The following is a 25,119-nucleotide window of genomic DNA, read 5'->3' as shown; positions in this document are numbered from 1 at the left end:
TGATGTAGCGCGAAAAAAATTTATCCTTTTTTTTTGAAATGGAATATGAAATAATTGACAATATTCCTGGGGCCTAATTCTCGAATGCGTTATCGAGCGAGTTTTGTTCGAAGACAAATTACGAACGATCGAAATTTTTGGATTCCCTTGTACGATCGAAATTATTTAAAAAAATTATCGATACATACGGTTATCGAACGGTGAATCATATGGTAAACACAAAATATTACACACAAACAAGTTGTTGTGCGGCAAGTTTCTCGTAAAATGAAATGAAAACATGAAAATTTTATAAAATAATAGAAAATTGTGAAAAATTAAAAGTAATTGTGATCTGAAATAAATTCCACTATGTGAAAATATAAAAATCGAATTCTGGCATTGGAAAATATATTTTTAATTTTTAAGAAACATCCCGTTTTTGTCTATTTTTTTACTCATTTTATTGAAAAAAGTATTTAGTATGTGATTTTGATTAATTTTATTGCAAAATGTTTCATTAAAGTTCGTTTTGTGCCACAAAAATAATCATTTCGACAGCAGATGTGTGGCGGGCAAAAACTCGCAAGATTCCACTCGAAAGTGTATTCGACAACGGATGCCGTAATCCAAATACTGAAAATATCGATCGAAATAAATCGATCACGTATGCGAGAATTAGGCCCCTGATATACCCTCGTTAGCATAAATGCTGAGGGTATAAAAAGACAAAACAAAAAATTCATTTTTATTCAAAAACGATATTCCCTAGTTTTGTCGGCTGTACAGATGGAATCCATGTGCACATTGTATTTGCACTCAATTTATCAATTAATATTTCAAAATTTTTTTTATTGTAATTTTCACCATATTTTTGATACACAAAATTAATTAGTCATGCAAATAATCAAAGAAGAAATAAATGTGTTTTTCCTTTCAATTTTACTTCTTGTTTCTTCGAAAATATTCACTGCAACTGGTTGCTGAAAAATAGCCGGTTCGTCAACTGAGGTTCGCAGCTTCAGTTGAAGGTTACCATACATAAAGTAATTTTGACAACTGACAACTCCACTCAACGATAATTGTTATCGATAATCGAAACCTTGGTCAAATTTTAACAAAAAATGGCGTTGGCCATCCTTTTAAGGTGAAATTACGATATATTCGTCCAGTTCGTGGGGGAGGTACCTAAAGGAGTGGACCGATATGGCTTATCTTCGAACTTAAACTAATTTTTGACAAAATATTACGAAGGCAAAATGTTGGACCGAATCGGTAGATCCGTTCGAGAGTTTTCTTGCGCTCCAACAACTACACACTGTGTCATAGGGGGTTTTCACAAATATCAGGCTAATTTGTAAGGAAGTATGGGCTTGCTCCTGATGAAACTTGTACCGTCGCACAGTGTTGCCGCTTCCATACAAAAGTGGACAAAAATAGAAGGAGTTGACCTAGGTTGATGCATTTTTGCACAAGTCCTTGTAAGGGCATAGGAATGAAAAATTTAAACTTTGGTCCATATCGGTTCAGATTTGGATATAGCCCCCATATATATCTTTCTCCGATTTTGCTATAACTCGGTCAATTTTGTTCGAATAGCCTTCAAATGTAATATGTAATATTTTCTTAGGCCCCTGAGTAGCTCTACCGATTTTCACAAAAATCTGTTCAGATTTGGATATAGCCCCCGTATATATCTTTCCCCGATTTTGCTATAACTTGGTAAATTTTGATCGAATAGCCAAATCTAAACCGATTTTTACGAAAATCGGTGAACCTATTCAGGGATCTAAGAAAATATCGGGGAAAGATATATATGGGGGCTATATCCAAATCTGAACCGATTTTTGTGAAAATCCATAGAGCTACTCATGGGCCTAAGAAAATATTACATGTTAAATTTGAAGGCTATTCATCAAAAATTGAGCGAATTATAGCAAAATTGGGGAAAGATATATATAGGGGCTATATCCAAATCTGAACCGATTTTTGCTAAAATCGGTGAAACCACTCAGGAGCCTAAGAAAATAACACATACTAAATTTGAAGGCTATTCGATCAAAATTGAACGAGTTGTAGCAAAATTGGGAAGAGATATATATGGGGGCTATATAAAATCTGAACCGATATATCTCAGAAGGTTGCAAGGATGGGCAGAATGTTTTTACACATTTTGATTTGGAGGATATGTCCAATTAACGGAAAATAAGAGCCAAGGTGGCAATAGGTGGCAATCAAAAGATCTGCTCCACTACATCGGTTCATCCGTTCGAGAGTTATCGTGTGCACCAGGCAACCAGACAGACAGACTAAATCATGACATGACTAAATCAACTCCAAATTGTCTGAAACACATTTCGTCCAAACATACTTGGCGCCTAAAACCATTATATCGATGAGGCACATTTTGCTCGTATGAAAGTGTACATACCCTCGTTAGCATAAATTCGGAGATTTTAATTTAAACAAAAAGGGTAATTTTGATTGTTTTTGGTGCCCCACTTTAATTGTACAATAAATAAACTTACGTTTTTTTTTTTGTAAACCTATAACCATTAAAAAAAGTGTTTTTTCTATTTTGGGATTACATTTTATTAGCAGTTATAATTAAAGAGGAAACAAAATTTGATTAGTAATATTAAATAATTCATTATAATTTGTATGTAAAAAAGAAAAAAAAAAACAATAAATTTCAAAAAAATATAATGCCAAAAAAGCGCTTTTAAATGCAACAAAAAGCTGAGGTAACAAATAAATGGGGAAAATAATGAAAAAAAAAACTTTTCAGAACACATTTTAATAAAAAATAAGTAAATATATGTTTAATATATTGGTGTATGTAAATATGTATATGTAAGTAGTATATGCGTATAAGTATGTATAATAAGTATAGTGGTAGTGGCAATATATAAATATATAATGGGATTATAATAGAGTGTCCTAAAATGTACTTCTAAAGTGGTCATATATTCTAAAGACTGGCCATATGTTCACATTTTCACTAGATATTTTAACAAGGAAATGGTTTACATCATAATTTTCAATTCCCACGAACAGCTGAGCACCTCACGTACACAAGCGTTGAAACGTGCTAAGCTACTTGCGGGTATAGAAAATAATGTCTGGGCCTGTGTGTGATTTATGATCACTTTAAAAGTAATATTTGGTTGTATATTAATAAAAGGCACTTCAATACTGGTTACACGTTTGTGAATTCAAGATGAATCAAGGAATACAAGAAAAATATGTTATTGTTAGTTAGAAATCATTTTAAAAATTCAAATTTAAATGTATTTAGAGGCGCAAGTTGGCGTCTTAATGCGATGTTTAAATACGCATGGTCTTTAACTGGATTTAAGCGCAAATGGGTTAAGTTATTTGGAAGGATGTATACGAAGAAAATAGTCCATCTTTATACTAGTTTGGAAGTCACCCTTTCGATAATTTTCGATACTAGCCAATTTAGTTGGTCACCGTAGGTTTTTTAGAGTTTTTGATCCTCGAAGAGAGAACTTATGTGGGTTACATACTTGAAAATCACAACGACCAATCGCTATTAAAATTTCAACACATTTTAATTCAACTTTTGCGGGAAGGGTACTAAAAGAAATTGTCCCATATAGACCTTCTTGGCACTTCAAGTATGTTTTGAAGGAATTTTACGATTTGCAAAGTTTGGGTCGAATTGGAAATTCACTTCGTATGTTGGGAACGGTGGAATTTCTCAGGAAGTATGGACTTATCCACGAAAAAATGATATGGTTGCGATTAGTACCACGAAGACTACATTGGGTGAAAATTCTAAATCAATTCTCGAACAGGATTTTAACTGAACCTAATCCAAATTTAATTTTTAATTAATTTCTAGTTGAAATCGAGCTTAATGATCAATAATGCACCTGAAAAAGGAAAGCCGACAATTCGAACCCACACAACCACCACTATGTGACATGCATGTTTCGCCTTCGGTAAAGGCCCTTCAAACATATCGGATGTGGAGCGGATTCGTTGTCCTCGAACTGTTCTTCTTTCAAATGCATTTTGTTTTGTGTTTTACAACAACAATGGGGATTTTCCCATTTAGTTGTGCTTTCATGAAAAATGCTTAGCGCTGCCTTTGAAAGTAGAGTTTGGCTCTGAACGCTAACACGCCGTGACAACACTTTTTTCCTATGTTTTTCAAGGACTGAACCGCTGAACTTTTGTGGGGAAAATTTACCGATATAGAGCATCTACAAAACTTCATCTAGGTTTGGAAGACCGATGGGCGGTTCGACTCAAAATTGTCTAAAAACAGATTTGTTCTTATAATATGTATGAAGGGTATAACAAGTTCCTATAAATTCCTTATCTTCATTTGAATTCACTTCACTTAGGACACTCTAATATTAATAATACAAAAAAATATTATAAAAAAATACATAATTATGTGTAAATAAAAAAAAACTTGAATAACAAATGTGATATATAAGTATGTGATATATAATATGTGTATGTATGTATATATAAAAAAGATCTTTGAGCGTTAGCTTGCAGTCCGTCATAAAAATAAAAAAATATATACTCCATAAAAAAATTAATACATAGGTATGTGTGGGGGGAAGGCAGCTTAGTTTTTCATTTTAGTTTAAGTTATATAAAAAAATGGAATTCTTCCGTTGTTACAATAAAGCCATGGTTTTTCGTTGGTTGTTAATTGATTCGTTACTCCATACGTTAAAAATTCAAATCCACACATATTTGAGAGTTGCGATTTTGTTTTTGACTTATTTCCAAAACTTGGAACATCTCTTGAAGGGCTTCATTGGTGTGGGTTTTACGGCGATTGCGCCGCAATGTCACCCTTCCCGATTTGAATTCACGAACTAAAGCGTCAAGACCTAAAGGTGAGAGAGGGAAAAATATAAAAAGAGAGGACAATTAGTAAAAAAATTTAACAAAAAATATAAACACATAAAAACATAAAAGTGCCAGAACAGTGAGATTTTGTTAAGAAGTTCGAACTTTGTTTTTTAGAACATTTCATTCATTATTAATTTTGTTTAGTAAAATTTATCAAATTTCAAAAAATATTTTCACTTCAAGCCAAGCTATTAAGCAACAAGTTTTTATTTCATTTACCTATCATACCTTTTTGGAGAGAGTTTGAGTATTGAGTTATTCATTTTGTTATCAATAGTTGTAATTAGTCCAGGAGGATTAGAAGCATATTATTAAGGGTGGGACGATTTTAACAACTTAAGGGGAGCTTTCCGTTTCTGATTTTTAGGGTTGTACCGAGTAAAAAAAATCCACTAGACCGTACGTCTACGGTGAAAATCGAACTTCCACATTTTGGCTTGCAGTTTTTTTCCTCATTTTTTTTTTTAATTTTATTTTTGAAAATTAGAATTACTTTCAAAAGTAAAGTTCTAGCTATTGTCTCGGGTTACAATTTGTCTGAATATATTACATAGAAAAATCTTCGTTTTCATGGCCAAAAAGTCGAAAATGTAGAAATTTCAGCATATTTTGTAGTTTTTTTTTTTTTTTTTTTTTTTTTGTTATTTTGGCCTATAACAGCCAAACCATTGAGATTTTCAATCCAATACTAAGACAAAAATTGTAGCCAAGACAGTACTTTAGAAATCTCTGGTACATCACAAAAGCAGTGGAACGCTCCTTCAGGAAGTTTTGGCCTTGTGAAAGTGCAAACTTTTTGTGAAAATATTGATAAATTACCACACTTGGCACTTTCGCAAGGCCAAAACTGCAAGCGTTCCAAGGTTATTGCGATGTACCAGAGAGTTCTTAACTTTTACCTTGGCTACAATTTTTGTCTTAGTATTATACCAAAAATCTCAATGGTTTGGCTGTTATAGGACAAAATATCAAACAGAAAAAAATAAACAAATAAGAAATCACACTGTACAACAAAATCGAACTTTTTTAAAACAAGTAAAAAAAGTATCAGTCGGCTTGGCCGACAGAGATATACCCTCAGCCTGTGTATATTGAAACAATTTTTTCCCATAAAACGTATGTATTTAGAGGGTTTTAAAAATTTTGAACGCATGAACCGACAAATATGTTGATTAGATTAAAGAGCAGAAGTTTTGCGGGGGAATTACTTAAAAGAATGGATCGACATTGACCATTATGGAAGTCGATCTCCTGCCACTACATACGTTGCCATAGGGGGGTTTTACTCCCTTTGGGCTGTCTGCTTAAGAAGTGTGGTTTTGCCCCTGAAAAAACTTTTACCATCATAATTGAGGCAGCGAATGCAAGTTGCTTCAACAAAAATAAAAGTGATTCGATAGCAGGTCTTTAAGTGAACTTATCAGAAATTTTGTGTGGGAGGTACCGGATGGAGTGGACAAATATAGTCCATATTCGAACCTGATCTATATCTGGTAGATATTATGAGAATGTGTAAAGTAAGGACCAAATCGGTCACTCCCATCAAGAGTTATCGTGCGCACAATTTTTACGAATATTTTAGAACTTTTGTGGGGTAGGTACCTGAAGGAGTGGACCGATATGGCTTATCTACGAACTTAAAATAAGTTTGGAAACAATATTACGAAGGCCAAATTTTGGCCGGAATCGGCATTTCCGTTCGAGAATTATCTTGCGCTTCCACCCATAAACATGGTGTCATAGGGTTTGTTTTTCAACTTTCAGGCTATTTTTTCAGGAAGTATGGACTTGCCGCTGAGGAAACTTGTACCTTCGTATAGGGGACAGTGAATGCAAGATGTTACAACAAAAACCAAGGCGATTCGAGAGCAGGTTCTTAACTGAACTTTTCCGAAATTTATCCACTCCTTAGACGAGTTTCAGTTAGACAGGGCCTTAAGGAACTGGATAAACTACATGCTAAGGAATAGATGGATAAGCTGCGGGCTATACTACGTGAAAATAAGAGACAAAGTTGGACAAGGAACGCCATAGGGAGGGATACTTTCACCTCTGTTGTGGGTTACCACCATAAACAGTCTCTTGAGGACCCTAACCGAAGAAGGATTTGACCCAGACGACGTTATAATACTTCTGAGCGGAAAGAATCCGAATCAACTCTGTCGAAGAGCAGAAACGGCTCTAAAAATTGCTTTTAACTGGGCCAGGCCGAGAGGTCTGAACGTCAACCCGAAAAAAAACAGAATTATGTCTATTCACGAGAAAAACGAAAATGGGACACTACGAGGAACCCGTTTTTCTAGATAAGACAATAAATATCTCCTGTACAGTTAAATATCTAGGAGTAATTCTGGATAGGAAACTTAAGTGGAAACACCATATTCAAGAAAGGGCTAACAAGGCCCAAATATGTTGGTCAACCTGCAGAAGGTCGATAGGCTCAAAATAGGGGTTCAATCCTAGGATGATACACTGGCTATACAGAAGCGTAATTAGACCAATTCTAACGTACGCGTCTGTGGTAAGGTGGACAGCCATGGACAAAAAAATGCAATGTGGAAATATTGCAAAAGGTCCAAAGAACATGCTGCCTAAGCATTGGCGGAGCTATGAGGACCACACCGACTAGGGCTCTAGAAACAATTTTGTTTGTACACCCAATAGATATTCAGGTAAGGTATGAGGCAGCCATTGCAGCTGTAAGGCTAAAGTCGATGAGCGAGTGGATCGAAAAGAGCCACCAAACATACCACCAAAACATATTAAAGGTCACAACGGGTGAATCTATAAATCAGGTAGTATCGGACCGTATACCTGAAACTAGTGAAGTAGCCTTGTGTGAAGTGTCAATACCTGACAGAGACATGTGGATCGGGGGAGCTCTAGCACAGATTCCCGTTGGAAGCTGTGGGTTTACGGATGGGGCTGTGCTAGGGGGGAGAACCGGACTGGGTCTTTATATAATGGAACCGGAAACGGAAATCTCCCTCCGTCTGCCGGATCATAACATGATCCTGCAGGCGGAACTCCGGGCGATAACAGAGTGTCTGCTTTGGTGAAATCTAGAACTGTCTTGGAATGTATTAAATCTATAAATAATTACTCCCAACACGGTAAGGTAAACATTATATGGGTACCAGGGCATACCGGGATTATATATATATATATATATATATATTTATTCCTTTAAACTCCTATGAGGAGCATACCGGGATTAGGGGTAATGAAATAGCAAACTCCTTGGCAAAACAAGCCAAGGAGCAACCCACGGTAAGTCTAGAAAACGCTAAGCCGTTTAAAGCCACGCGACTAGAACTAAAGACATGGGCAAAAAATGCACATGTATCCCTCTGGAGTAGTGAAGAGAAGGGAAAAAACACAAAAATCCTATGGGGAAACCCAGACGAGGACAAAACAAAAGAATTACTTTTACTAAGTAAAAAAGATATTAGTAGACTGACAGGAATCCTTACAGGTCACCTAGGTCTAAAAGCGCACCTGCACAAAATAGGTTGTGCAGAAAACAGTGAATGCAGAGCATGCGGAGAGGACGACGAAACGTTGGAACATTACCTCTGCCATTGTCAAGCCTTCACAAATCTGAGAACCCAGTTACTAGGGAATGACATTATACCAGGACTCGACCAAATTAGGACAATCGAGTTCAAAAAGATCAGAGACTATGTAAATAGGACAGAGATCCTAGACTAAGTCAAAAAAAGATAATCCTCCATAACCCAAAATTGGAGCGCACAACAGGCCTACTTATGGCTTAAGTGTATGTTCACATGGGCATGTGGTGATCTAGGATCACCCCTCTTATCAACCTAACCTAACCTTTCCGAAATTTTGTGTGGGAGGTACTCGAAGGAGTGTACCGATTGAGTGCACATTGCAACCTCATCTAATTCTGATAGAAATTTCATAATGTGCACAGCGTGGACCAAATTGGTTACTCCCTTCAAGAGTTATCGTACGCACAAATTTTCCGAACATTTTCGAACTTTTGTGGGGGAGGTACCGGAAGGAGTGGACCGATATAATCCATCTTTGAACTTGAACTAAGTTTGGATAAAATATTACGAAAGCCAAATTTTGGACCGAATCGGCAGATCCGTTCGAAAGTTATCTTGCGCTTTAACCACTAAACACGGTGTCATAGGGTTTTTTTAACTTTCAGGCTATTTTCTCAGGAAGTATTGACTTGCCCCTAATGAAACTTACAGCGTCGTATAGTGGACAGCGAATACAACTTGCGTAAACAAAAATCAAAGCGATTCAAGACCCGGTCCTAAAATGAACTTTCCGAAATTTTGTGCGGGAGGTACCCGAAGGAGCCTCATCTAAGCTTGGTAGAAATTACACGATGTGCAAAGTATGGTCCAAATCAGTTATTCCCTACAAGAATTATCGTGCGCACAAGTTTTGCGACAATTTTTGAACATTTGAGGGGGAGGTATCTGAAGGAGTGGACCTATATGACCCATCTTCGAACTTAAATCGAATCTGGACAAAATATGTCGATACCCAAAATTTGAACCGAATCGATTGATCCGTTCGAGAGTTATCGTGCGCACCAGCCAGACAGACAGACAGACAGACAGACGGACAGACAGACAGACGGACGGACATTGCTAGATCTACTCAAAATTGTCTGAAACGGATATCGTACAAACATACTTGGAGTCTAAAACCATTATTTCGATGAGGCACATTTTTGGTCGTATCAAAGTGTAAATACCCTCTTTACCCTAAAGGCTGAGGGTATAAAAAAAAACTAATAAGAAAGTATCAGTCAGCTGTGCTGACGGAGATATACCCTCAGCCACTGCTTTAAAATCTGTAGGTATCGCAGTGTGAGGCTATATCAAATCACTGATATATACCAAACATTTTTAGTAACCAAACTTTTTCATAAGGACTCGAAATATTAAATTACGTTAAACTAAGTTTGGAAGAAATTTTTGAAAAAGTTTTAGAGTTATCTTGCACAATATCCATTTAAGTATGTGCCGGCAGGGTTTTGGAGCTTTTAGGTCATTATATCAGGAAGTATTGAAAAAATTGTACCGTTGTAGATCAGTAGTGCGAGTCTCTAACTCATTTTTTGAGTTACCGACAGATGTCGGTAAAATTAAAATGCTTTTAATTTCGGTATTTAACGATGTTTTTCCGTAAGTTAGCGACAAATAGAAAGCAGTCGTAAAGTTCTACCGATAGCAAGAGTGTTGTCAGCTTTTATATGAACTTTTCATACATAATTTTGCGTTTACATTTTACCGATTTTTGTCCGTAACTCGAAAAATGAGTTAGAGAATCGCACTACTGGTCGCTAGAACGAGATCAAACGAATCGAGAGCAGTTCTTAAACTTCACTTTTTCCGAATTTTGTGTGGGAGGTACCCGAAGGAGTGGACCGATATAGTCCATATTCCAATCTGATACATGACTGGATGGAAATAATACAATGTGCAAAGTCTGCATCAATCAGTAACTCCCTGCCAGAATTATTTTGCGGATTTGCCATTTTGGCTGGTGTCGTCAGGGTTTCTTTTAGCATTTAGGCCATTATCTCAGGAAGTATGGACTTGCACCCCAAAAGAATTATACCGTCGTAAAAGAAGCCACAAAGACAAACTGCTGAAAAAAATTTCAAAACGATCCGAGAGAAGCTCTTAAACCTTACTTTACCCGATTCTTGTATGGGAGGTAGCCGAAGGAGTGTAACGATAACCCAAAGTTCGAACTAGTTTGAGAGTTATGATGCGCACCAGCCAGCCAAACAGACGGACGGACATGACTAAATCGACTCCAAATTGGCTGAAACGAATTTCGTCCAAACATACCTGGGTCTAAAACTGATATTTCAATGAGGCACAGTTTTGGTCGTATGTACCCTTCTTAGCCTAAAGGCTGAGGGTATAACAAGTAAAAAAGTATCAGTCGACATTGCCGACAGAGATATATGTACTTTCAGCCTCTTGAAATTGGATTGGATTGAAATACTTTTTTCCAAAAACAAAAAAAAAACTTACATATTTAGGGGGGTTTTCAAAACAATATGATAGGATTAAAGCGCAAACATTTGCGGGGATATCGATAGATAGGGCTTTGTTTAAACTGAGTTTCGACAATATTTAGAGTACCATTTTAGCGAATATTTTCGAACTTTTGTAGGGGAGGTATCGGAAGGTCCACTCCTTCCACCTTCGAATTTCATATAATATTCGAAGAAATATTACGATATCCAAATTGTGGACGAACGCAGTATTCAATTCGGGCTCTCCAGTTACTACATATTGTGCCATAGGGGGTTTTACAACTTTCGGGCTTTTTCTCAAGATGTATGAACTTGCCCTTAGAAAAAACTTTTACTGTCGTAATTGAGGCAGCGAATGCAAGTTGCTTTAACAAAAATCAAAGTGATCCGCATGTCTTAAAGTGAATTCATACAAAAATATGTGTAGGAGGTACCCGACGGAGTGAACAAATTTAGTCCATTCGAACCTGACCTATACCTAGTAGATATATTAGGATGTGTAAAGTATGGACAAAATATTACGATAGCCAAATTTTGGACCAAATCGGCTCATCCGTTTGAGAGTTATCGTGCGCACCAGCCAGACAGACAGACGGACGGACATTGCTAAATCGACTCCAATTTGTCTGAAACACATTTCGTCCAAACATACTTGGGGTATATAACAATTATTTCGATGAGGCACATTTTGCCCGTATGAAAGTGTATATACCCGCTAGAATAAATGCTGAGGTTATAAATATTAAGTTCCTCCGGGTCGAATTTTTTATATCCTCCACCATAAATTTTTCTGAACTAAAATGGAATAATTAGTTTCCTGTTATGTGCAAAAATTGTTTGGGCAAAAAATGTATCTAAAAATGTCTTTAAACAATTGGGGGATATAGAAAAACATGGACCTATGTGGACGATTTTTGATGGAGAAGTTTTGGGGCCACTGATAACGTCAAATTTCAGCTAGTTCGGTCAAAAATTGTAGCAAAAATCCTCAAAAACCGAAAATTCCGAGGTTCCGTTCTATGGGGGCTATACAAAAAATGGACCTATGTGGACTATTTTTGGTGGAGAAGTTTCGTAGCCACTGAAAACCACATGTGTCACATAACAGCTAATTCGGTTAAAAATTGTACCTAAAATACTCAAAATACCGAAAATTCCGAGGTTCCGTTCTATAGGTTCTATACCAAAACATGGACCTATATGGACGATTTTCGGTGGAGGAGTTTGGGGGCCTCTGAAAACTTCAAACGTCAAATCACAGCTAGTTCGGTCAAAAATTGTAGCAAAAATCCTCAAAAACCGAAAGTTCCGAAGTTCCGTTTTATGGGGGCTATACAAAAAATGGACCTATGTGGACGATTTTTGGTGGAGAAGTTTCGTGGCCACTGAAAACCTCATGTGTCACATAACAGCTAGTTCGGTTAAAAATTGTAGCTAAAATCCTCAAAATACCGAAAATCCGGGGGAAGCGTTATATGGCGGCTTTGGTATAGCCCCTGGACCTATGTTAACGATTTTTGGTGGGGAAAGTTCGTGACCACTGAAAACCTCAAGTGTCACATAATAGCTAGATTGGTTAAAATTTGTAGCTAAAATCCTCCAAATACCAAAAATCGGGGGACCCTTTTAGGGGGCTATTCTAAAACATGGATCTATCCTGGCAATTTTTAGTGGAGAAGTTTTTTGGTCATTGAGAACCTCAAAAGTCAAATTTCACCTAATTTGGTCAACAACTTTAGCTAAAATTCTCAAAATACTTTAAATCGGGAGATACCGTTAAATGGGGCCTACACCAAAGCGTGGATAGGTCCACCATTTTTGGTATACAAGTTTTTTGACCTTTTGAAACTGCAAGAGCCAATTTGGGCAGAAAATGCTGCTAAAATTCTCAATATACCGAAAAACGGGAGGCACCGTTATATGTGGGCTATACGAAACCATGGACCTACAGTCTGTCGCAAAAGTTAGTATACACCGTTGAAACCAAAATGTATTAGGGATAAATATCACTATAACTTATTGAAAACGACAAACAATTAGTTTTATTTGATAGACAAGAAGGTTGTCTTCCGTAATAACAATTAAAAGTGCGCAATATTTGCATACATTAGCAAATGTACGGTTCGAATCCCAAAAAGACCAAAATTTATGTCGCAAAAGTTAGTATACAATGGAGAATCCTCGTGGAACTGTGTAAAAAATTCTTGATATTTTTGAAGCTAAATCTGTACTTAATATCATAAAGAGTATATTAATTGGTTTTAATGATAGTTATAGTACTTATAGTGACAAGTCCAACGTACACTGGGTCGTAAAATCCACAAAAATTGGTCATCTACAAATACAACAACTGTAGCGACAAAATGCCGGGTGTTATGTCATGTTTATGAATTTTAAAGCCATGAAATGCTCAGAAAAGCTCTAAAGTTTCAATATGGCGTGATCTTGATCGAGTTTCGGCTTGTCCTGTTTGAAAAAACGGGAATTTCTTGAAGGAAACCCATACTTTTGAGGTCATTGTCCTTTTGAAACATGTAATAATCCTTAATCCTTACACATAAGGACTGTCTTTTTGGTTTAATTTTCTCACAAATGTTGCCCCTTTTCATATTGCCACCAAAAGTAAATAGTAGGAGAACCTCAAGGTCCGTTGTAAGCCCTACAGTTAAACTGTCCTACCGGCCTTTTAGCAGTATCGAACATGCTTCCCATATCCCTAGTGTCTAATGTACTACTAATGTCTAATGAACTACTTCTAACTGATCCATTTAGTTGTATTTTGGTCCTAAGTGAAGCGAACACAGCTTTTCAGAACGTTGTTGCACAATCTATGCGTTATAACAGCAGAGAAAGCTCTGTATTAAAATCTGTAATGAGCTATCATATCCTTCTGTGGTGGTGGAGTATCACTGTAGTACTTACACCCGAACTTGAGGTTCTCCTACTATTTGTTTTTGGTGGGAATGTGAAAAGGTATATAACTTGTGAGAAAATTAACTGAAAAGGAAAGTCCTTATGTGTAAGGATTAAGGATTATTACACGTTTCAAAAGGACAACCGCCTCAAAAGTATGGGTTTCCTTCAAGAAGTTCCCGTTTTTTCAAACAGGACAAGCCGAAACTCGATCAAGATCACCCCATATTGGAACTTTAGAGCTTTTCTGAGCATTTCATGGCTTTAGAATCCATAAACAGGACATAACACCCGGAATTTTGTCGATACAGTTGTTGTATTTGCAGATGACCAATTTTTGTGGATTTTACGACCCAGTGTACGTTGGACTTGTCACTATAAGTACTATAACTGCCATTAAAACCAATTAATATACTTTTTATGATCTTAAGTACAGATTTAGTTTCATTTTGTTCAAAAATATCAAGCATTTTTTACACAGTTCCACGAGGATTCTCAGTTGTATACTAACTTTTGCGACATAAATTTTGGTCTTTTTGGGATTCGAACCCTACATTTGCTAATGTATGCAAATATTGCGCACTTTTAATTGTTATTACAGAAGACAACCTTCTTGTCTATCAAATAAAACTAATTGTTTGTTGTTTTCAATAAGTTATAGTGATATTTATCTCTAATACATTTTGGTTTCAACAGTGTATACTAACTTTTGCGACAGACTGTATATTGACGATTTTTGGTGGAGAAGTTTCGTGACCACTGAACATCTCAAGTGTCACATAACAACTAGTTCGATTAAAAATTTTAGCTAAAATCCTCAAAATAACGAAAATTCCGAGGTTCCATTCTAAACCTTTATATACCAAAAAAAATGGACATATGTGGAAGATTTTTGGTGGAGAAGTTCCGGGCCCTTAAATGTCAAATTTCAGCTAATTTGGTCAAAAAATGTAGCAAAAATCACAACATACTTTAAATCAGGAGGTACCGTTATATGGGGCCTATACCAAAACGTGGACCTATCTCCACCATTTTTGGGGCCGAAGTTTTTTGACTTCCTGACACTCCAAGTTCTAAATTGGAGCCAATTTGGGCAGAAATGCAGCTAAAATTCTCAAAATACCTCAAATCGGGAGGTACTGTTATATGGTGGCTATACCAAAACGTGAACCTATCTTAACAATTTTTATACCCTCCGCATTTATGCTAACGAGGGTATATACACTTTCATTCGGGCAAAATGTGCCTCATCTAAATAATGGTTTTAGACCCCAAGTATGTTTGGACGAAATGTGTTTCAGACAATTTGGAGTTGATTTAGCCATGTCCGTCCGTCTGTCTGTCTGGCTGGAGCGCACGATAACTCTCGAACGGATCAATGACTCTCGAAGGGATTCGGTCCAAAATTTGGCGTTCGTAATATTTTGTCCTAACTTAGTTTAAGTTCGGTCCACTTCTTCCGGCACCTCCCCCACAAAAGTTCGAAAATGCTCGGAAAATTTGTACGTACGATAACTCTTGAAGGGAGTTACCGATTTGGTCCATACTTTGCAAATCGTGAAATGTCTACCAGACTTAGATGAGTTTCCAATATGGACCGATTGAGTCCACTCACTCCTTCGGGTACCTACCACACAAAAGTTGGGATAAGTTCAGTTTAGGACCTGCTCTCGAATCGCTTTGATTTTTGTTTTAGGAACTTGTATTCATTGCCCCGATTCGACGGTACATGTTTCATCAGGGGCAAGTTAACACATCCTGAGAAAATAGCCTGAAAGTTACAAAAAGCCCCTATGACACCTTGTGTAGTGTTTGAAGCGCAATATAACTCTCGAACGGATCTGCCGATTCGGTCCAAAATTTGGTATTCGTAATATTTTATCAAAATATAGCTTAAATTCAAAGATGGGCTATATCGGTCCACTCCTTCAGGTACCTTCCCCACAAAACTTCAAAAATGTTCGGAAAAATTATGCGCACGATAACTCTTGAAGGGAATGACCGATGTAATCTATACTTTGCACATCCTAATATATCTACCAGATATAGCTCAGGTTCGAATATGGACTATATTTGCCTACTCCTTTTGGTACCTTTCACACACAATTTCGGATAAGTTCACTTTAAGACCTGCTCCCAAATCACTTTGATTTTTGTTGAAGCTATTTGCATTCGCTACCTCCACTACGACGGTAAAAGTTTTTTCAGGGGCAAGTCCATATTTCTTGGGAAAACAGCCCGAAAGTTGTAAAAAACCCCTATGCCACCATATGTGGCGGTCGGAGAGCACGATAACTCTCGAACTGTTCAACCGATTTGGTCCAACATTTGGTCTTCGTCATATTATATCCAAATTTAGTTTCATGGGCAATACCGGTCCACAACTTTCGGTACTTCTCCCCAATATTTAAAAAATGTCACTAAAATGCTAGGACGATATCACTTGAATGGGGCAACCAATTTGGTCCAAACTTTGGATCTCCTAATATTTTATCAAAATTTAGTTTAACTTCTAAAATGGCCCATATCGGTCCACCCTAAACGTACCTGCCCTACAAAAATTCAACATTTGTGTCTTAGTGCAGTTAATTCCTAATCCACATTTTTGTCGGCAAGTTTAAATGTCCAAAAAGGGCCACAAAATTCTGAAGAGACCTGAAATACATTCGATCTGTCCGGAAGTGAAAGTTTCGCTTCACATTGGCTGAGGGTATATATCTGTCGGCAAAGCCGACTGACACTTTTTTACTTGTTTTTTTGTGGCTTTTGGGTCTGTATTTGTTTGCACCCAAACATATAATTTTTTTGCAGGACCCAAACATATGTTATGTTTGGGACTGATTGCAAACAAATATATGTTTGCTGCAAAATATGTTTGGGACATATGTTAGAGTGGCGTTTTTTCCCTCCGTACACGGTTTGATGGCCTTAGGAAAGCCTTGAAGCAAATTTAAATGGAAATCACCGGAGCGCTTTTTAAATAAATCGCGTTTCAAGTTGACATTTTTAAGGGTTGTTTAGGTTTTCACGATTCTGCTTGGATACCGCAGATCCTATTAAAGATGATGTTGTAGCCAAGAAATTTCTCTACAAGATTGACCTTTCTCGTATTTTCGTAGGTTTTACCGTTATTGAGATATATACATAAGTTCAAATTGGGTCAATACATTGACTCTATCGCTTCCTTATAAAACAATGTCATACATGGTGCGCCTTAACTAACTTTAAGTGAAACCGCATACACCTGGGAAGTTTTTGCTGATTTTGAAACAGCAATGTTCATAGGTGAGAAAAATCCAAAAACAAGAAAAAATAGTTGGATAGATTTTTATATACAAGATTGGCTGATTAATATTTTTCTAGGTTTTACCATTTTTGAGATATAGAGGTTCAGATCAAACTTTCCGATTTTTTCTTATGTCTTCAGGATTTCGCTTGAAAACTGCAAATCCTATCAAAATGGGAATAAAGAAAATATTGTAGCAGAGAAAATTCTCTACAAGATTGGCTTTTGTAATTTTTTCCTAGTCTGTACCATTTTTGACATATATATGTAAGTTTAATATGAGAATTTGCCGTCATTACATTGTTTTATAAGGAGGCGATACAGTCAATACAATATCCCAATTTCAACTTATATATCTCAATAACGGTAAAATCTACGAAAATTCTATAAAGGTCAATCTTATAGAGAATTTGCATAGCTACAACATCTGTCTTAGTCCGATTTAGATAGGATTTGCGGTTTTCAAGCAAAATCGTTAAAACCTAAACAACAACCCTTAAAAATTCCATCTTGAATCGTGATTTATTTAAAAAGCGCTCCAGCAATTTTTTTAATTTTTTGATTTTTCTCATTTATGAACATTGTAGTTGCAGAATCCGTAAAAAAATCCGAGGTGTAAGCACCTTCCATTTAAATTTGCTTCAAGAGCACCGTGTGTATTTTCTCAGCACAATCCCAAGAATCAGAAACGCGAAGCGCCCATTAAAATTTTTTTCCTTACATACTAATTCCTTACATACCGCACCCTAGTGTACATTTGAGAAAAGTAGGGAATTATAGTGTTACTTTTCCATAAACTGTATCAATATCTAAAGGAATGTATTTAAAGGGAATATAACAATCTGCAGTACGAAGCACTTCTTCTTTATTTGCCTATTCGTCATACGTACGAAGCACAGTGGTTCGAAATCGTTTTTTACTGGCCACCAAAGTGAGTCAGAACTTTTAGAGGACCTCCTTGATACATTTCTTCGACATTTCAATACTACACAAATGCCAAAGGAAATTATATTAAGGATATTTATTTCGATATGTGTATTCATTGTGGATATAACCAAGAAAAGAAGAATAGAAGACACAAAGTAGAAATCAAGACATGAAAACAAAAAAAAACCAAGCAATACTAAATGAGCTGTGATTAATCGCTGCTGCAAAGAAATCACCGCCATAAAATTGAAATTCAAAACTACGAAAATCTACAACAACAACAGCGACACTAACAGACGACGAATGTAAATGATGATGATGGAGGGGGAGGGGGATGTGGATAAAGTAACACACAATACTATTACGCTTTATTATATGGCAATTGAAAGACATAGCGAAAGGAAATTACCAAGAATGAAAAGCAGAAAACAAAACTACAGAAAATCAAAAAGAGACAACTTACAATAAATAAAGAAATATTATACCACACACAAGAACAATGCTGAAGCTGTTGCTGCTGCTGTTTTCCTTTGATTCGGTCGTTGTCTAACATTTGAAATGCCAATATAAAGCACTCACGCTTAAACCTCCACTTTTTTTGGCTTTTTTATCAACAACATCAATTTGATGGTTGATTCATGATAAACACACACACACTTACTTAACAAAAGGATTTTGTGGGATTTATAAAAGACGAAGAAAGACAAATCAACAAATATTCGTTTTATTTTAGTTCCATAAAACAGTTGCTTAACACACACACACACATATAAGCTGACTTGTAAAGTTTTGGCTAAAAAATCAAGGTAATAGAGATTTACCACAAGCTCACCCACAATCAACAAGTAGTTTCTTAGAAATGGAGGGGATAGCATATTTTATGTCTGGTGGGTGAAGGTAATATTCTTCAGGGACTTATTTTTATTTTTAAAAATAAATTTAGAGCAGATAAAATAAAATGTTGAACTTTAAATGTGGACATACAAGTGCATACATATTTTTCCAAATTTCAATTTGATTTGTATTAAATGTTTGGGATCGTTGATTTTATTGAGTGCACTGGTTAACATATTTGCCTTTCATTTTGGAGATATTTTCCGAGTATTATTGAACTTCTATAAAGTGATATTTTACTGTGTTCGACCCAGCACGCTGTGGGAAATATGGACCATATTTTGCAAACTTATAGCCAGATATCAGTGCTAAATTTGATTTGAAGTGTTTTAGAGCTTCATAGGCTAAAAAAACTTGTTTGTTGAATTAAGGCAAACCCTTAGTAAATAAGCTGTAACTCGATGAGTTTAACAGATATCAGCATGAAAATTTGACACAATATAAAGAGAAATCTTAGAAAAAATATAAATTTCTAACTCAGAAAACACACAAAATCGAAATAATGGTTTTAGACCCCAAGTATGTTTGGACGAACTCCGTTTCAGACAATTTGGAGTTGACTTAGCCATGTCCGTCCGTCTGTCTGTCTGGCTGGAGCGCACGATAACTCTCGAACGGATCAACCGATTCGGTCCAAAATTTGGCTTTCGCAATATTTTGTCCAAATATACAATACAGGTTCTTACCTTATCCTCATTGGTTGTATAGAATAAAGAGTAACGACCATCGCTTAGTCCAAGGATCCTATTTTTGTATAAATAGGAATCCTGGACCAATGCGATGTCTATTTCGATATCTGTGAGGGAGAGAAGAAGTTCGGCAGCCGCGGCCCTGCAATGATGCAAATTAATTTGCACCACGCGAAGGCCATGCTGCCGAACTTCCTTACTGCAGCTGCGGGATACGGAACCGAAGTCCAACAGATCCGAAGTACAGCACTCCCTCACAGTCCCTTATATAATTCGCATTCTCATTCTCCATCGTTAACTTTATCAATGTTCCTCCACCACTTTTAAAGGAGTTTATCAGCCTCCAGCTGTCAGTCAGAAGTCCTCTGTTTTGCTTCCTGATCATCTTTAATGCCTCCGCCAAGTCTGAATCCGGAGGTGGCACCCATGTCGTGGCTGCGATCCTACGAGGTATCTTGTCAACAGGAACCGCGGCTAGCATGCAGCCGTCACACAGTGTACCAGAGTCCTCAATCGTTTGGATGAGGAAGTCCTTGGATTCCACATCCTGGCAATTTAGGACATTGATGCCCATGTGGACGACTGCCCTGCCAAAGCCGGTCTTCCTGGCATCTACCTCGTCTGAGGTAATGACTTTCCTCAGCAGACGTTCCACCATCGATCATGTCATCCGGATCAGATATATCAATGATCGCGACCCGAAGGTCATCCGGGGCGATCATCCTTGCGGGTCTTGTTGGTTCCCGCGTCCTTTCACCAGAAGGTTATGGGGGTTTCGAACCTTGGATGACTTGGGTGGTCATCCCCGGTTGGAGCCTTTCTGCCGTACGGTGAGCGGTCACTTCAGCAAAGAGACCGAGTGGTTGTCCGGCCGACGTTCCAACATCCTCTTAGCAGTCGGGTGTGGGTCCTCGGAAGATCATATCCTCTTTACACATTCCTGCGCAGATGTCTTCGATTTACCACCCTGCTTTGAGGTCGATGGCCCGTCGGACGTACCAATCACTTGCCTCCCCGCTGTACCAACGCTTATCACAGCATCAGAAGGGCAAGACGTATCAGATAAAGAAGCTCATGGTAAATATCCGCTCTTCTTTACCCCTGCAGAGCCGGAGGCAGTCGCCGACGAAACAACCGACGTGGGCGACACCTCGACAAGATCGAGCAATTCCCTGCTCTGAGTATTAATGGCGTTGGTACCCTAACTGCAAACCTTCGGAACATCGATGGGCACGAGGTCGCGTTACATCCCGGTGTTAGGGGATCTCACCATTACTTTGGTAGGAGATCGCTACCAAATATGTGTCACTCAGTTCAGAAATACAATATGAGTTTCAAATGCACTATGTTGGAGCGTGACAGAGAGTGGATAACCTTTGGTCGATCACAGCCTCCCAGTTCAAAACTACAAGAAGTTAAATGCGAGGGTTGTGACGTCTAGCCCTCGCATCGCGCCAAGACTGTTATCCCCAGACTTAGATAAGGTTCCAATATGGATTTAATCGGTCCACTCCTTTGGGTACCTCCAACACAAAATTTGGGAAAGGTTCAGTTTAGGACCTGCTCTCGAATCTGTTTGATTTTTGTTGTAGCAACTTGTATTCTCTGCCCCCAATACGACTGTACAAATTTCATCAGGGGCAAGCCCATACTTCCTGAGAAAATAGCCTGAAAGTTGCAAAAAAAAACCCTATGCCACCATGTGTAGCGACTGCAGCGCAAGATAACTCTCGAACGGATCTGCCGATTCGGTCCAAAATTTGGCCTTCGTCATATTTTGTTGTCGAAATTTAGTTTAAGTTAGAAGATAAGCCATATCGGTGCACTCCTTTAGGTACCTCCTCTACAAAAGTTCAAAACTTTCGGTTAGATGGTGCGCACGACAACTATCAAAGGAAGTAACCGATTTGGTCCTTACTATTCATATCGTAATATCTCTACGGGACATAGAACAGGTTCGAATATGGACTATATAGGTTCACTCCATCGAGTATCTCCCACACAAAATTTGGGAAAAGTGCAGTTTGACTGATGCTTTTTTACTTCTTATGGTATGTTTCTGTAGGACGATTGGAATTCAAAATCGTTCGAATTACTTACGAATTACTACTAATTACTTTGATTGAAAATATAAACGAATCAAATATTTTTTTAAAACATTACAGCCTGTGTCTCTAAGACGATTCGAATTCATATTCGTTCGAATTACTACCAAACTCCTGTTGTACAAAAACAAATTTTGTTTGATTGAAAACAAAAATGAATCAAATATTTTTCAGAAAAATAGAAGTTTGGTAGTAGTTCGAACGAATTGTATTCGAATCGATTTAGTGAAACAGGACATAAGTTTGGTAGTGATTCGAACGAATTTGTATTCGAATCGTCTTAGTGAAACAGGGCATCAGTAAGCAAACTTCTGATTCATAGAGAACTCAAAATATTAAATAACGTTAAACTAATTTTTGAAGACATTTTTGAAAAAGTTTTAGAATTATCTTGTACAATAACCATTTTAGCATGTACCATTTGTTAACCGATTTTAAAAAATAATAACTTGTTCGAAAGATATTATTCACCCCATTAAAAGGAAAAAGGATCAATAGAAATCCGTTGTGAGAAAAAGAAGACATGTCCGTTTAAATTTGAAAATGTAAGAAACCCAGATTTTCACTACTTTTACCGTTATAAAAAAGTAAAACGAAGAGATACAGACGAACTTAAGGCATTGTCGTTGTCCATGGATCCCAACACGATATAATTTTGCATCAGAACGCTTAAATATTTTTCTGGTCAACTGTTGTAGCACAGTGCCATTTATCGACATTTTTCGAAAAGTTTGCACCTTCTCTAGGCCAAAACCGCCTGAAGGAGCGTTCCAATGCTTTTGTGATGTATTAGAGAGTTCTTAACTACTGTTTTGGCTACAATTGCTGTCTTGTGTTCGATCGAAAATCTCAATGGTTTGGCTGTTATATGCCAAAATGTCCAAAAAACGTGGATAAAAAACTTAAAGTCAAAATCGGGAGGCTCGATTTTCACCGTAGACCTAGGCTCTAGTGGACTTTTTGCTCAGTTTAATCCCAGGAATCAGAAACGCGAAGGGCCCATTAAGGTTTTCAAATCGCCCCGGCCTAACCGGCATGGTTTTTATTGAGATTTTGGACCATTATCTCAGGAAGCATGGACTTACTAACAACCTTCTGCAAAAATATCAAATAGATCCGAGACGAGTCCTCAAACAGAACTTTTCCCAAATTTTGTAAGGTACCCGAAGGACGAGACCGATATACACCACATTCCAACCTGATACATGACTGGATGAAATAATAGGATTGGCAAATTTGGACAATTCCGAATCTCCCTGCGAGAGTTATCTTGCGGATTTGCCATGTTAGTCGGTGCTGTCAGAGTTTCTTGGAGCTTTTAGGCCATTATACCAGCAAGTATGGACTAGCCCCCAAAAAATGTACCGTCGTAAAGGGCTGAACAAATTTCAAAACGATCCGCTAGAAGCTCTTAAACATCACAAATTTTGTGTGGGAAGTACCAGAAGGAGTGGATCGATATAGTCCATATTCGAAATCGATCTATATCTGGAAGGAATAAAACGATGTGCAAATTTTGCTCCAAATCGATTGCTCTCTTCGAGAGTTATCGTTCACACCATTTTACAGAAAAAATTTGATATTTTGTGGGGGAGGTAACCAAAGGAGTGGATCGATATGGCCCATCTCGAACTTAAACTTAAGTTTGGACAAAAACGTATAAAAAATTGGAGCAAATCGCTTGATCCGTTCGAGAGTTATCGTGCAAAGCAACCACCCAGACAGGCGGACTGACGGACATGGCTAAATCAAGTCCAAATTGCCTGAAACCGATTTCGTCCAAACATACTTGGGGTCGATGAGGCACATTTTTGGCTGTAATAAAGTGTGTATTCCCTCTTTAGCCTAAAGGCTTAGGGTATAAAAATGACGAAATCCGTATGAGGATTTTCGTACATTCTAGACGGGGCAGAATCCTGCTCTATCGAACTTCCGAAGGCGTCAGTCACAACACTAATGGTAGTAGTTAAAAAGGATGTCTTCAAGTGATATCTTCGAAATAATCGCCGTCAACCAATCTTTATATATTAAAACTATTGAGCGAGGCTATAGGATAGGATCCTAAGGTGACTTAGGGCTAACTGAACAAAACAAATATGTTGTCAATGTCGACAATTAACTTGGTACTGATTTTAAGCCTTCCTGGTCTTCTAGATTAGCAGGTAACATGTTTATAATACACCAAATAGAAGCGGAGATATTTGTAATTAAAATAAAAGTTTAAAAATCTATATATAAAAATGGTCTAAAAAATGTATAGTAATTCATAAAATGAGAACGGCTAGACCGATTTCTGTAAAATTTTTTGTCAGTTATTCGTATTTTCGAGGAGAAGGTCTTTACGGAAGAAAATTTTGGAAAATCTCTCTGGAAAAGTCGGAAAATTGGAAAAATCGAAAATTGAGTTTTTGTATGAAATTTTATTCCTTAATAGCGAGACGAAGTTCGCCGGGTCCGCTAGTATTATATAAATTTGGATAGTTTAGAGTCAATTGCAATAATTCTGATATTTGACCATCATCATTTGGTATTGATTTAAAGCTCAGACGGCCTACATTTATTATCAGGTTCTCCTCTTGGAATATGCCCAACAGAATTGGTGATATACGCCTAGGAAATGAAATTCCACAAATTGGTATTTGGGATACCTTTTTCTATATTTGAAATGTGTCCAACCAAAGCTGCGATCTTTTTCATTACAATTTAAATAAAAAATGGCAAAATGGGATTGCGATATCTCCGTTGTTTGGCAGACTTTCCTTTTGGAACACACCTATATTCGTAAAAGAATAAAACTTAAATTTGGTCACATAAGTTTTTTTGCTGATTCGGACCCCTGAATATTATCCGACCATCACAATAATCAATTGGTTTCTTCCCCACTGGAACTGCTACCAACCTCCAAAATTTCGTGACAATACAATAACAATTGTGACAGATGGACGGGCGGATACACATAACCAGATCGACTCAGCTGGTCGAGACATTCATTTTGGTATATAGGTATAACACGAGGAGTTGAGTTTATCTGACAATTTGTATTTGTCCGGCTAGCGAATATTTTTAGACTTTTGTGGAGGAGGTACTAAACACCACCTCCGAACATTATCGACGATTATCAGAAATATTACGATATGTAAAGTTTGTACCAATGCAGTATCCGGTTCAATGGCGTGGACTCCAGCCAATACACATGGTGGCAGAAGGCCTTTTTTACATATTCTAGGTCATTTTCTCAGGAAGTATGGACTTGCTGTGACACAATTTAGGCCTTCTTAATAGAGACCTCGAGCACAACTTATTGCAAAAAAATCAAAACCTTTCGAGAGGAGGTCTTAAACTGCACTCAGGTACAATTATTTTCATTAACTTACTCTTAGCAAT

The 25,119-nt window shown here is 37.3% G+C and overlaps 1 protein-coding gene across 9 annotated transcripts in view; it reads right to left on the bottom strand.

Annotated features, from left to right (window-relative positions):
- Positions 1 to 2,546: 2,546 nt before the first annotated feature.
- LOC141389903 (uncharacterized) overlaps positions 2,547 to 25,119 on the bottom strand; it is a 159,030-nt gene continuing 136,457 nt past the window's right edge. For all 9 annotated transcript variants that reach the window (XR_012409206.1, XR_012409207.1, XM_073962144.1 and 6 more), the window contains one exon: positions 2,547 to 4,859. Coding sequence is in view for 7 of the 9 variants with exons in the window: in XM_073962139.1 (XP_073818240.1) it covers positions 4,696 to 4,859 (164 nt within the window). In the remaining 2 variants the exon portion in view is untranslated. The remainder of the gene's footprint in view (positions 4,860 to 25,119) is intronic.

Source organism: Musca autumnalis, unplaced genomic scaffold, assembly GCF_047663935.1.
Source record: "Musca autumnalis isolate F117 unplaced genomic scaffold, ASM4766393v1 scaffold_1, whole genome shotgun sequence".
Lineage (NCBI taxonomy): Eukaryota > Metazoa > Arthropoda > Insecta > Diptera > Muscidae > Musca > Musca autumnalis.
This window is presented reverse-complemented; position numbering and strand designations above follow the sequence as displayed.